Below are 11,189 nucleotides of genomic sequence, written 5' to 3'. Positions count from 1 at the left end.
TAAAGTGAAAATAATATACAGCATCCATTTCTGTTTTTTGAGTAATTGAAAATCACCTGCTGTGGCAGAGTAATGAGGAGGGAGATGGGTAGAAGGACGATGTTGGGAAGGGTCTTGAATGTGTGTTTGTGCAGTGATGGATGGAGACCATGAGGTGGCAAGCTCAGCTTTCTGCTCGACTGTCACTTAGTGGCTCTAGGTGGGTCTCCCACAACTCCTGAACTCTTCCCCATCCACTTGGCCTGCAGGTGACTTGCAGGGATCATGGTGAGGCAACTGCTGCTATCCTTGGGAGTCCTACAGGTGACCCTTGCCTTCCTGGCTTCTGGCCATGGCCATCTGGATGAGAGGGGACCCGTCCTGGAAGAGACAGGCAGGCCCAGTTCCCCAGGCCTTGAGATGCTCAAGGAGGTCCACATCCCAGGTAAGTGGGGTGGGAAGTCTTCTCCATGCAGCTTCCAGATGTTTCCATGTTTGGTTGTTGGTCAATAGAAAAAGTTGATAAAAATGACAGGATTCATTCTTAGAAAGAAGAGAATTTCCTGTATACTCCCACACCTTCCCATACCGGATAGTTTTCGCTTGGTGGCTGTTTTGATTTTGTTAGCCAAAAATTGTTGTGTTTGTGTGACTGAATGATTACCAAATAGCTTACAGTAGATTGTAAAATACATCTACTCCGTCCCACATGAACAGCACCCACCTGCCCTTGGTCTTCTAGCTAACAGAGCAGAGTCTTCCTGTTGATCAGCAGAGAAACACATCTTTGATAGGCCTGGAGAGACTCCAGGCCTTGCACACACGCGTACACATGCACACACAGTGCGTGTGTGCTCACTTGACAGTGAGCCGTGCAAGTTCACTGGACGAGGTGTGGCTGGGTCTTTCTTTTTCAGATCAGCCTTTACTGGATCATTGTTGTATTGATTCCTGGAGGAAAGATGGGATATAAATCTAACAAACAAATAAAATAAGTTTATGAGTACAAACTTAAACTATGAAAGGAACATCATTTACAAAGTCCAGGGCAATTTGATGGGGTTATTTGTATTTGTCACCTCAATTTGTTGCCTAAACCATTAATGGTTGCCTCAATTATCTGTGGGCAACCTTACTGGTGCAATTTCTCTGGTGTTGCTGCACATTGTGTCCAGCTCCACCAGTGAATGAGAGAGAAGTATCCAAGTGTACAACCAATGAGATATTTAAGCAACCTCATTCCTTCCAATAGTGGAAAGACACAGAGATTTAAAGACAAGACTATATTAAAGTTTCAGGCTAAAGCATCGGAACCACACATTAAGTTCCATTTAAGAAGATTTATTGCTCACCTCTGTGCACAACAATCTGGTCAATGGAATTCAAGGAAGAAGGAGGGGGGTAGACTTTGATTGTTTGTGGTAACTTAACTACTTCAGACTGATTCCTCTCTTGACTCCAGCCCCCTCCCCCCCCAGTTCTGCCTCTTCTTCTCCTTCAAAGTGCAGTCATGCCTAGACATTAAGATGATGCAGCACATGAAATTCCAAAGAAGGAATAAAAATAACCATCCAAAAAAATGAAAGACATAAGATAAGAGATAACGGAAATGTCCCTTTTACCACACGATTCACTACACTTCTTCATGTCTTTCCACCTTTGCAAATAATTCTTACTTCCTTGGAAGTTTGAATGGATCAATAGGAAAACCAAAAATGTGGTGATTGCATGACATTGATGAGATCTCCAATAAATGAAAATAGATAAATCAGTATAAGAATTGATGGAAGCAAGAATTATTTGCAAAGCGAAAAAAGTCCTGTTTATTGATTTATCAAATTTATATGGCTGTCCATCTCACAAGAAGTGACTCTAGGCAATGTTTAGCAAAAAAGTAAACAAAACCATAAACATGTCATGACAGTCTTATTAAAAAAAAAAAGAACAGATCCACTAATTGAAGAGATTCAATCAGCAATGGAGCCATCTCTAGCAGTCCCCTAAGCTCCCCCACCAGGCTGGATGACAAAACCAGGCATTGGGGGATTTTGGTAAATAAGGAGGGATGGAGCTGAGCTCACTTCAGAGAAGAGAGCGAAGAAGGCCTGCCCAGAGATGGGACCTTCTGGATGTCTCACTTGCTCAATGTCATGGGATGAGATGTAATCAGGAAGAGGCATCCTTCAAATAACTGGTCCCCCTGCCATTAAAGGTCAAAGCATGCCCCTTGACCCAGTGTGGCAACCGGTGCAGCTGATGGAGCAGAGTTGTACTGTGCTAACTGAGGAACACACATCCAGTCACTGTCTAGGCTGCTGCATTGTGGTCAGCTGAAGTTCCTGGAAACTCTTCATCCCATGTAGAGCACATTACAGTCACCCAATTGGGAGGTGATTAGGGCATGAGTGACAGTGAGCAGAACCTGCCAACCTAGGACGAGTTGCAAGTGGTGCATATGAAGCTGTGCAATGGTGCTCCGAGCCACAGTTCCCCCTGCTCTATGAGTCATGAGTCCAGGAGGAACCCCAAATTGCACACTGGGGCTGTCTGGGGCACTGCAACTCCATCTAGCACCACAGATAGGATAGTCCTAGAACCCTTAATCATCTTTGTCCTCTATTATCTTCTAATAGTCAAATTTCAGTCACATGGAAAAAGCAACCAAACATGACCAGAAATAATCATCAGCATTCAGACCTGTTAAAAAAAAAAACTATTAAACATCCCCCCAAAAATATATATATCTAACATCTGTCTTCTCATACTGATTCCTCTATTCCTCATTCATCTACTAATATTTTAAAGAAAATATACTGCAGCAACCGAAGAGGATCCAGAACTGTTACTACTGCAGAAAACGGTGTCAGAGACACTAATCTTAAATGCCAGCAGTGGCAGAAACAGCTAAGTCTAAAACTGCTCTGAAAGCCTAAGTTATGGTCCGTATCTTAGTCATTTAGGTGCCAGGAGATTAGTTGGGCTCCACCATAGGGTTACAGCACCATGGCATCCCTTGCCTGCTCATTCTTCGCTCCACTCTTCACAGCGCAGAAAAATTCTCCACTGCTATGTAAAACTGGTTTATTTTTATGTTTATCCACATGGTGGGAAGCATGCAGTGAGGTATTCCAAGGGTCTTGTTTGGGGGCCAGTGCTCTTCAACATCTTCATAAATGATCTAGACGAGGGGATAGGAGGAGGACAGATTCAAGATTCAGAAGGATCTTGTCAGACTCAAACAATGAGCTCTCTCCAAAAAGAAGCGGTTCAGTGGTGGTAGAAGTAAGGTCATAGGCAGGGGTGAAATCCAGCAGGTTCTGGAGAACTGGTAGCGGAAATTTTGAGTAGTTCGGAGAACCGGCAAATATCACCTCTCTTGCCATGCCCACCAAGCCACGCCCACCAAGAACAGGTAGTAAAAAAAATTGGATTTCACCACTGGTCATAGGCAAGAAAAAAAAAACAAATGCAGAGTTACAGAATAGGCATGACCTGGTTCCATGCAAGCACAAGTGAGGCAGATCTAGGCGTCCTAATGGACCACCACTTAAGGATGAGCCAGTAGTGTGCTGCAGCTAATGCAAAAAAGCTAATGCAGTCCAAGGCTGCATCAGCAGAGGGATAGTTTCAGGATCATGTGAAGTGACAGTAGCACTTTATACTTTACTGGTAAGATCACACTTGGAATACTGTGTGTACTTCTGGTCACCACAATAAAAAAAGATGGTGAGTCTCTAGAAAGAGTGCAAAGAAGAACAACAAAGGTGATTAGGGGTCTGAAATATAACCATATCATGAGTAATTGTGGGAACTGAGAAAGTCTAGTCTAACACTAGGGCTGATAGGATAGTCTGAGTAGAGACTCTCTGATAGTCAGAGAGAAGAGGAGGGCGGCTTATTTTCCAAAGCATCTGAGGGCATGACAAGAAGTACCAGTAATCGATCGAAACCTATCAAGGAATGAGCCAAACTAGAACTAAGGAAAAGTTTTCTATCACTGAGAACAGTTAATCAGTGGAATGCTTCCCATTAGAAGTTGTGGGTACTCCATCATTGGAGGTTTTCAAGAAGAGACTGGACAGCCTTTTGTCAGGTGTAGGGTCTCTTGACACAGGCAGGGGATGAACTAGAAGAACCTCCAAGGCCCCTTCCAACCCTAATATTCTATGTTCTATTTAGCAAGAACTAATCCTCATGAGCAATGCCTTCTCTTGCTTAGAACTACTGTTGGAGGTTTGCCAAGAGGGTTATCATCTCTCTCCCAATTTCCTTACATTTAATACCCAATGGACCCTCATGAAGCTCAACAGATAGAACAGAGTTGCCTACATTACCTGGGTGGTAGTTGTTCTCATTGAACTTTTCCCACCCCTACCTGGATCTCTGCTGGAATTGCTTTCAGATCAACCTCTGATGGGAAGGATGCAGATGACTTCTTAAGCATTTGAAGCTAGAGGTTTTAATAGTGTATTGGTTTGTTGGAGAATTATTTGTTAGCCTTATTGATACTGTGGGATTCGTTGTCTAGGTTTTGAAATGAGTACAAGCCAAAACTTATAAAAGAAAACAATGGTAATTTTTATTTTACTACTTTGCAAAGAGGGTGGATCACATACTCGCAGGTACAGTGGACATACCCCAAGCCATCAATATATTTTGTTTATGTTCTTTATATTCACCGTTGCAGGTTTACCTCCCACCTTTTCCTCATTGGCTGAGCACTCAGGCTGTCACAATCTATCCAAGGCACCTAAAATGAATACATTATTCCCTGCCCCTTATTTACAATTTATCTTTAGTAGCTATTGGTTTCTGAGGGTTGTCTCTGATCCAATTACCATGCCAGCAAATTCTAGCTAAAACCAGTTTTGAACATACCTCTCATCCCCTTGTTCCTACTTGCAGCTTTAGGCTTGAGCAACATTTATGAGATTAGGTAAGTACACAGTGTATTCATTTCAAAGACTAGTATGCTCTTCTATAATTTCTGTAAAAACAATAAATTCCTTTCTCCTTTCCCACAATACTATGGGGCTTCTGAAATAGGCCTTAGTCCAGTTTGGTTTCTCAAACCCCTTCAGCTCTTGGAATCTAATTTCACTTTCTTACTTTCTTTCACAGATTTTAAACAAGTGGCTCTGGAAACACCAAGAGTCCAAGATGATCTTGCGCCAGAAGCCAGCATGATGGTAACCTAAATAATTTTTGACTCATTTTTTCTGCTCCTGCAAAAAGCAAATCTCCAAAAAATAACTGCTGATTGTTTTCTGCTGTGATGGATAGGAACTCTGCAGACTCCTCTATAGATGCCAGAGGAGGCTCCTTCCTTTCCAGCCCTGAAAGCTTCTAACCTATAGAAATGTTTGCTATTCCATAACCCATGATTTGCATGCAGAAGGCCCATTTTCTCAGGTGTGGCTTTCCTTACACTCTGGGGTGCCTTGGCCCAGCTGGGTCCATGGACTGATGGTGTAATCTGGCCACTTATTTTTCTAAACTGGATTTCTTGCAGATGTTTTGCTAATCCATCAGTTAGCAAAGTGATCAACTTTACAGAATGCCTTTCTGTAAAGTTGGAATATCAATTTTTACACAAAGCAATCCTCACAGTTTAGACCAGAGTATGCCATGTTTGGAGGGTCCCCATTGCCTTACAGCAGAAGAAACTTCTTGATAACCAGATTAGTTTGCTGACTGTCCACCTGGAAGAACCCTTATGCAACTTTAGATATGGAAGCTCCTTAACAATTGTGTCAAACATCTGGAAATAGGCTGTAAGAAAGTATCTTGACAGCTTCCAAGTGAAATCCCATCCTCAAGTCATCACAGTTGAACTTGTCCACACCAGTTCTCCTTCTTCCCTGTGCTTTAAGGCATGTGGGAGCGCACAGCAACAGTGTTTTAAGCAACTGAATCCTCAAAATGGTTGTCCAATCTTTTGGCGCACCCACAGCTCTGGGATGCAAATTGTTTCGTTGGTTACATTCACTGTCAGGAAGTTTTTCCTTAGTTCCAGGTTGGATTTCTCTTTAACAAGCTTCCACCTATTGTTTCCTGTCCTGCCCTGGGGTGCTTTGGAGAATAAGTCAACCCCACCTCTCTGTGGTCCCTCATGTACCAGAGATGGCTATCATTTCACCCCTATTTCTTCTATTCATTAGACTAGACCTACCTAGTTCCCTCAACCAGTCCTCATACAATTTAACCTGCAGCCTTTTATCATCCTAGTTGCTCTTCTCTGCACTTTTTCTAGGGTCTCGGCATCTTTTTTGTATCATGGTGATGAGAATAGGATGCAGTATTCCAAGTGTGGCTTAGCTGCTACAGTAATAAACAATACTATCACTTCTTGTGATCTTGATACTATCTTTTTTTTTGAATTTTTTTTATTTTTATTTCTCATAAGCATATTTAAATGTACAGTCTCTTATTTATTTATTTATTTATTTATTTATTTATTTATTTATTTATTTTATTATATTTCTATACCGCCCTTCTCCTGCAGGACTCAGGGCGGTGCACAGCCGAGATAAAACATAACATATAAAATTTAAAAAACAGTTTAAAAACAATTAAATAATTTCGGCCCAGTAATTAAAATAACCCAATTAAAACCAATTCAATTAAAACTGAGAGGATGGGATCAAGCCAGCCCAGCTAGATGGAACAAGTGTGTCTTCAGGGCCTGACGAAAAGTCCGGAGGTCTGATATCGTGCGTATCTCAGGGGGCAGGTCATTCCAGAGGGCAGGCGCTGCCACAGAGAAGGCTCTCCCCCTGGGGGTCGCCAGCCGGCACTGCCTGGCCGACGGCACCCTGAGGAGGCCCTCTCTGTGTGAGCAAACCAGTTGGTGGGAGGCTATCGGCGGCAGAAGGCGGTCTCGCAAATACCCCGGCCCTAAGCCTAAAGGTGGTCACCAACACCTTGAAGCGCACCCGGAAGATTATCCATCATTAATCTTATCTTATCTTATCCATCATTAATCATTCATCTCGTCTTTTAACTATTATTAATTATTAATTTTTTGGGGCTGCCTTTTTACCATTTCCTCTTTTATTTACAACTCTCCCTCTTCTTCTTCCCTTCTCTTCCTTCTTCTGACCCTTTCTACTTTCTTCATTCCTCCTCTTTCCCTTTCCTACTTTCCCTTCCCTTCCCCCACTCTTCTTCCTTTTCTGTCTCCTGCTCTTCTTTCCCCTCCCCTTTCTTCCTCTCCTTTTCCCTCTTTTCTATCCCTCTCTCCTTTCCTCTCTTCTCCCCTTTTCCCCTTTCTCTGCCCCTCTCTCTTTTTCCACTCCCTTGTTGCTTCCACTTTCAATTCAATCTAGAATGGTATCCGAGCAGCCGATTTTCTATTCATATACATTTTCATTTCAATTTCTTATTTGTTTAATAACTACAACTATTTCATCATTCATGTACACTTTTTATAGTTCCCTCCCCCCCCTTTTTCATTTACCTAGTGTCATCTGGGTTTCTATTCTTTTTATTCTTTTTTCTCTTATTTATCTTTTCCCTATCCATTTTATCTCTATACCTTTATTCATATGTCTTTTCTAACCAATCATAAAATTTTCCCCATGTCTTGAAATACATCGATTCCTCTTTATCTTTTATTCTCAATGTTAATCTGTTCATTTCTGCACATTCTAAAATTCTCTTTATTATCTTACCTTCTGATGGGATTTTTATCAGCTTTCTAATTTTTTGCAAATACTATTCTAGCCGCAGTTATTATATGAATAATCAAATATGTATCTTCTTTACTATACTTCTCCGGTAATATTCCCAATAAAAATGTCTCTGGTTTTAGCTCTATACTATCCCTCTGTTGATGCAGCCTAGGACTGTATTGGCTTGTTTGGCAGTTGCACACATTGTTGGCTCATATTTAATTGGTGGTCCATTAGGACTCCTAGGTCCCTCTCAGAGTTGCTATTGTTCAGCCATGGTTATACTGTCCCAGTGCATTTGTTTTTTCTTACCTAAGTGCAGAACCTTTTCTCTCTACTGAATTACATTTTAACAGAATAACATACGGTAGTTGGAAGCGAGCTTGGAGGTCTTCAATTCAATGTCCTGCTCAAGCAGGAGACTCTATACGTTTCAGACAAAACCTTCTTCTTCAAAACCTCCAGTGATGCAGCAACCACAACTTCTGAAGGCAACTAATTTATTATTCTGTCAGGAAATTTCTCCATTGTTTCTTGTCCTGCCTTCAGATGCTTTGTAGAATTGGATGAGCTATTATATCTTATCAGCTAGGCCCTATGCCAGCAGTGAAATCCACTTATCTTTGCTACTGGTTCGGGAACAGGAGTGTGCACGTACCTCTCCTGCGCATGTGCAGAGGGTAAAAGAGTGATGACTTGATGACGTCTTGGTGGGTGGGCGCAGCCTCCCACCACCGGCGCTACTGGTTCGCGCGAGCTGGAAAGATCCAGCCAGATTTCACCAATGCCCTATGCTCAAGTCTGGCAAGATCCTTCTGAATCTTGAATCTATCCTCCTCCTATCCCCTTTTCTAGATCATTTATGAAGATGTTGAAGAGCACTGGCCCCCAGACAGAACCTTGGGTTAGCTCACTGCATGCTTCCCTCCATGTGTATAAACATAAAAATAAACCACATTGGTGTATTTTTATTCAAGCTTTGCATACCAGTTAAGAGTTTTTCTGCCTATATGTGAAGAGCGGAGCGAAGAATGAGCAGGCAAGGATGCCTGCTCATGGTGTTCTAACCCTTCTAACCCAACTAATCTCCTGGCACCTAAATGACTAAGATACGGATCATAACTTAGGCTTTCAGAGCAGTTTTAGACTTAGCTGTTTCTGCTACTGCTGGCATTTAAGATTAATGTCTCTGACACCGTTTCTGCAATAGAAACAGTTCTGGATCCTCTTCGGTTGCTGCGGTATATTTTCTTTAAAATATTAGTACATGAGTTTAAGGCTTACTTTTAGCTGTGTTTTTCATGGCTGTGTCTTATTCAAAACATTAATAAATTGGTAAAAATATGGGCTGATCAATTCTCCTCCTGGGAAGCTGCATTACTGATGGCAGCTATAGGAAACTCAGGTTTGCCCACTGGTGGCTAACCAGGCCATGCGCCCCTCTTAGAGACCCATTCATAATCTATAAACAAGACTTGGAGATTCAATAATAAACCCTAATTCAAAAAAGCCCCCAACTATTTTTCTAGTTAATGCCTTCACTCGTTTTAAAACGTACATATTAAACTGCCATACATACAAGCATGGTTTTCTCTCCTTAGCAAAAAGCAACTTTGCATTTTTAATGTATTTTCCAGGTACTTTCCTTTTAGAACTCCTCAGACCTGTGTTAAATGTTGCCCCACTGTGAGCCTCTTTGTGGTGTCCTTGCAGATGATGTCAGCAGCACTGGAGGCCCAGGAGCGGGAAGGGCGTTCCCCGCGGAGATGTGTCCGTGTCCAGGAATCCTGCCTTGGGCACAAACTGCCATGCTGTGACCCGTGTGCCACTTGTTACTGCCGCTTTTTCAACGCTAACTGCTTCTGCAAGAAATTCAGCAGCACTTTCCCCTGTAGCAGGAACTAGCTTGCATTATGCAGGCTGCCATTTACTAATCTTGAATAGATGTGAGGTCCATATATATTCCTTTTACATTCCAATAAATCACCTATGAGAAAGAACTCATGAAATGTGACCTTTTTTTTTTCATTAATTATGTTAAGTAAAACCAGAAAGCCAAAAGCACTTTAGCCTTAGCTTCAACCATTTAGGATCTCTAAGCTTTCACCCAACCTCAACCGAAACAGGAGTGTTAACAGGGTCCCCAACTTCTCATTTTATTTCCACCATTGCCATCATCTGACTTTTACCTTATTGCTCAAACCTATCCCTACTTTCCATGGATTTCTCTTTTCCAGAATATGGTGTTCAGAATCTTTTATTTACAAAAATATCCTTTTGCCTCAACTCAGGAGGCAGGAGCCAAACTATCTCTGGTCTCTTCTAATGGGAGCACTATTCCCTATTCTCCAAACCAGAACTAAAAAACATAGAGAGGTGACTCAAAAACAGATCTCATACATGTGAAAAATATGGTAACACCCATGAGAATGGCAAATAGTACAAAGAGAATAAAAAACAAATGTAAACATTACTCAAAGAGTGTCTCTGGAGAACTTGTCCTAGGTATACTATAGGTAGTCCTTGACTTACGACAATTGAGGCAAAATTTATGTTGCTAAATGAGAAATTTGTGCCCCATTTTATGACATTTGTTGCCACATTTATTAAGTGAATCACTGCAGTTGTTAAATCAGTAACAGAATTGTTAAGTGACTCTGGCTTTCCCATTGACTTTGCTTGCCAGGTCACAAAAAGTGATCCCAAGACATTGCAACCATCATCTGAACCAGTTGTCAAGCATCTGAATGTAAATCACATGATCTTGGGAATGCTGCAACAGTCATAAGTGTGAAAAATGGTCATGTCACTTTTTGCAGTGTCATCGTAACTTCGAACAGTCACTAAATGAACTGTATCTGCCAGCCCAGGATTCTCCAGAATCTCTTTTGTCTTTCGTTATCTTTCAGGTTGTAGAAATATGGGATTTGGGAGGAAAGATCAAACAGGAAAAAGGAGTAGAGTCTGGTGCTGCAAAAAATGTTTTAGAACACATTCTATGAAAGATCAGCAGGATATTTGTCTGTCTTGTAACATCTAGTGATAGCAAAAGGTGCCCAATGTATCTCCTCCAAGAACCTAAGGAAGGTGCTGCCTTTGTCCCCTCAAAACACCTGCTGGAAGAAATTTCCCTGGTTCGTTCCCAACTGGGACACACCACAGATGTTGAGAAGAAATGGATGCAGAAGCCAGCTGCCAGGAAGTGGAATTCTTTTAATGTAGGAAGGCAAGAAGCAAAAAATGACACAGCTGGAGTGTTCCTGGCTTGCAAGCAGATTAGGGAGGCAAACTCATGCCTTATGTTGGTTTTCCTTTGAAGCTCCTAAGAGTTTGATGGGTTTTGATATATGCCTTTGGTTGAAGTGATTGCCCTGGATCTTCCTGCCTTAATGGATTAATCCTGTCCCAGGACCTTTGTCTTTCCTATCCTGGGGGTTAATCCTATCAAGGGGCAGGAAATGGGAGTTCTGGTTTTGCCTCGGTGAGTTATTTTTAGGCTGATTCCTTAAGGATCTGCTTTATTTTTAGTAATAGCTT

The 11,189-nt window shown here is 41.8% G+C and overlaps 1 protein-coding gene across 1 annotated transcript; it reads left to right on the top strand.

The window, feature by feature from the left end:
* The first annotated feature begins 264 nt into the window (after positions 1-264).
* AGRP (agouti related neuropeptide) lies at positions 265-9,585 on the top strand. Its single transcript, XM_070953133.1, has 3 exons — positions 265-424; positions 5,101-5,168; positions 9,366-9,585. The coding sequence occupies exons 1-3, from the start codon at positions 265-267 to the stop codon at positions 9,555-9,557; spliced, it is 420 nt and encodes a 139-aa protein (XP_070809234.1). The 3' UTR covers positions 9,558-9,585.
* The last annotated feature ends 1,604 nt before the right edge of the window (positions 9,586-11,189 follow it).

This window comes from Pituophis catenifer, unplaced genomic scaffold (assembly GCF_029215685.1).
Source record: "Pituophis catenifer annectens isolate HBS135680 unplaced genomic scaffold, rPitCat1.0.hap2 SCAF_13, whole genome shotgun sequence".
NCBI classification, from domain to species: Eukaryota; Metazoa; Chordata; class Lepidosauria; order Squamata; family Colubridae; genus Pituophis; species Pituophis catenifer.
The sequence above is the reverse complement of the archived record's forward strand: the minus strand, read 5'-3'. Positions and strand labels throughout refer to the sequence as shown.

Excerpts from the sequence above, each read along its gene's own strand:
- AGRP (XM_070953133.1), top strand. The coding sequence starts at position 265 with ATGGTGAGGCAACTGCTGCTATCCTTGGGAGTCCTACAGGTGACCCTT. Across the intron at positions 425-5,100 it reads CAAGGAGGTCCACATCCCAG|ATTTTAAACAAGTGGCTCTG; the intron begins GTAAGTGGGGTG and ends TTTCTTTCACAG. Across the intron at positions 5,169-9,365 it reads CGCCAGAAGCCAGCATGATG|ATGATGTCAGCAGCACTGGA; the intron begins GTAACCTAAATA and ends GTGTCCTTGCAG.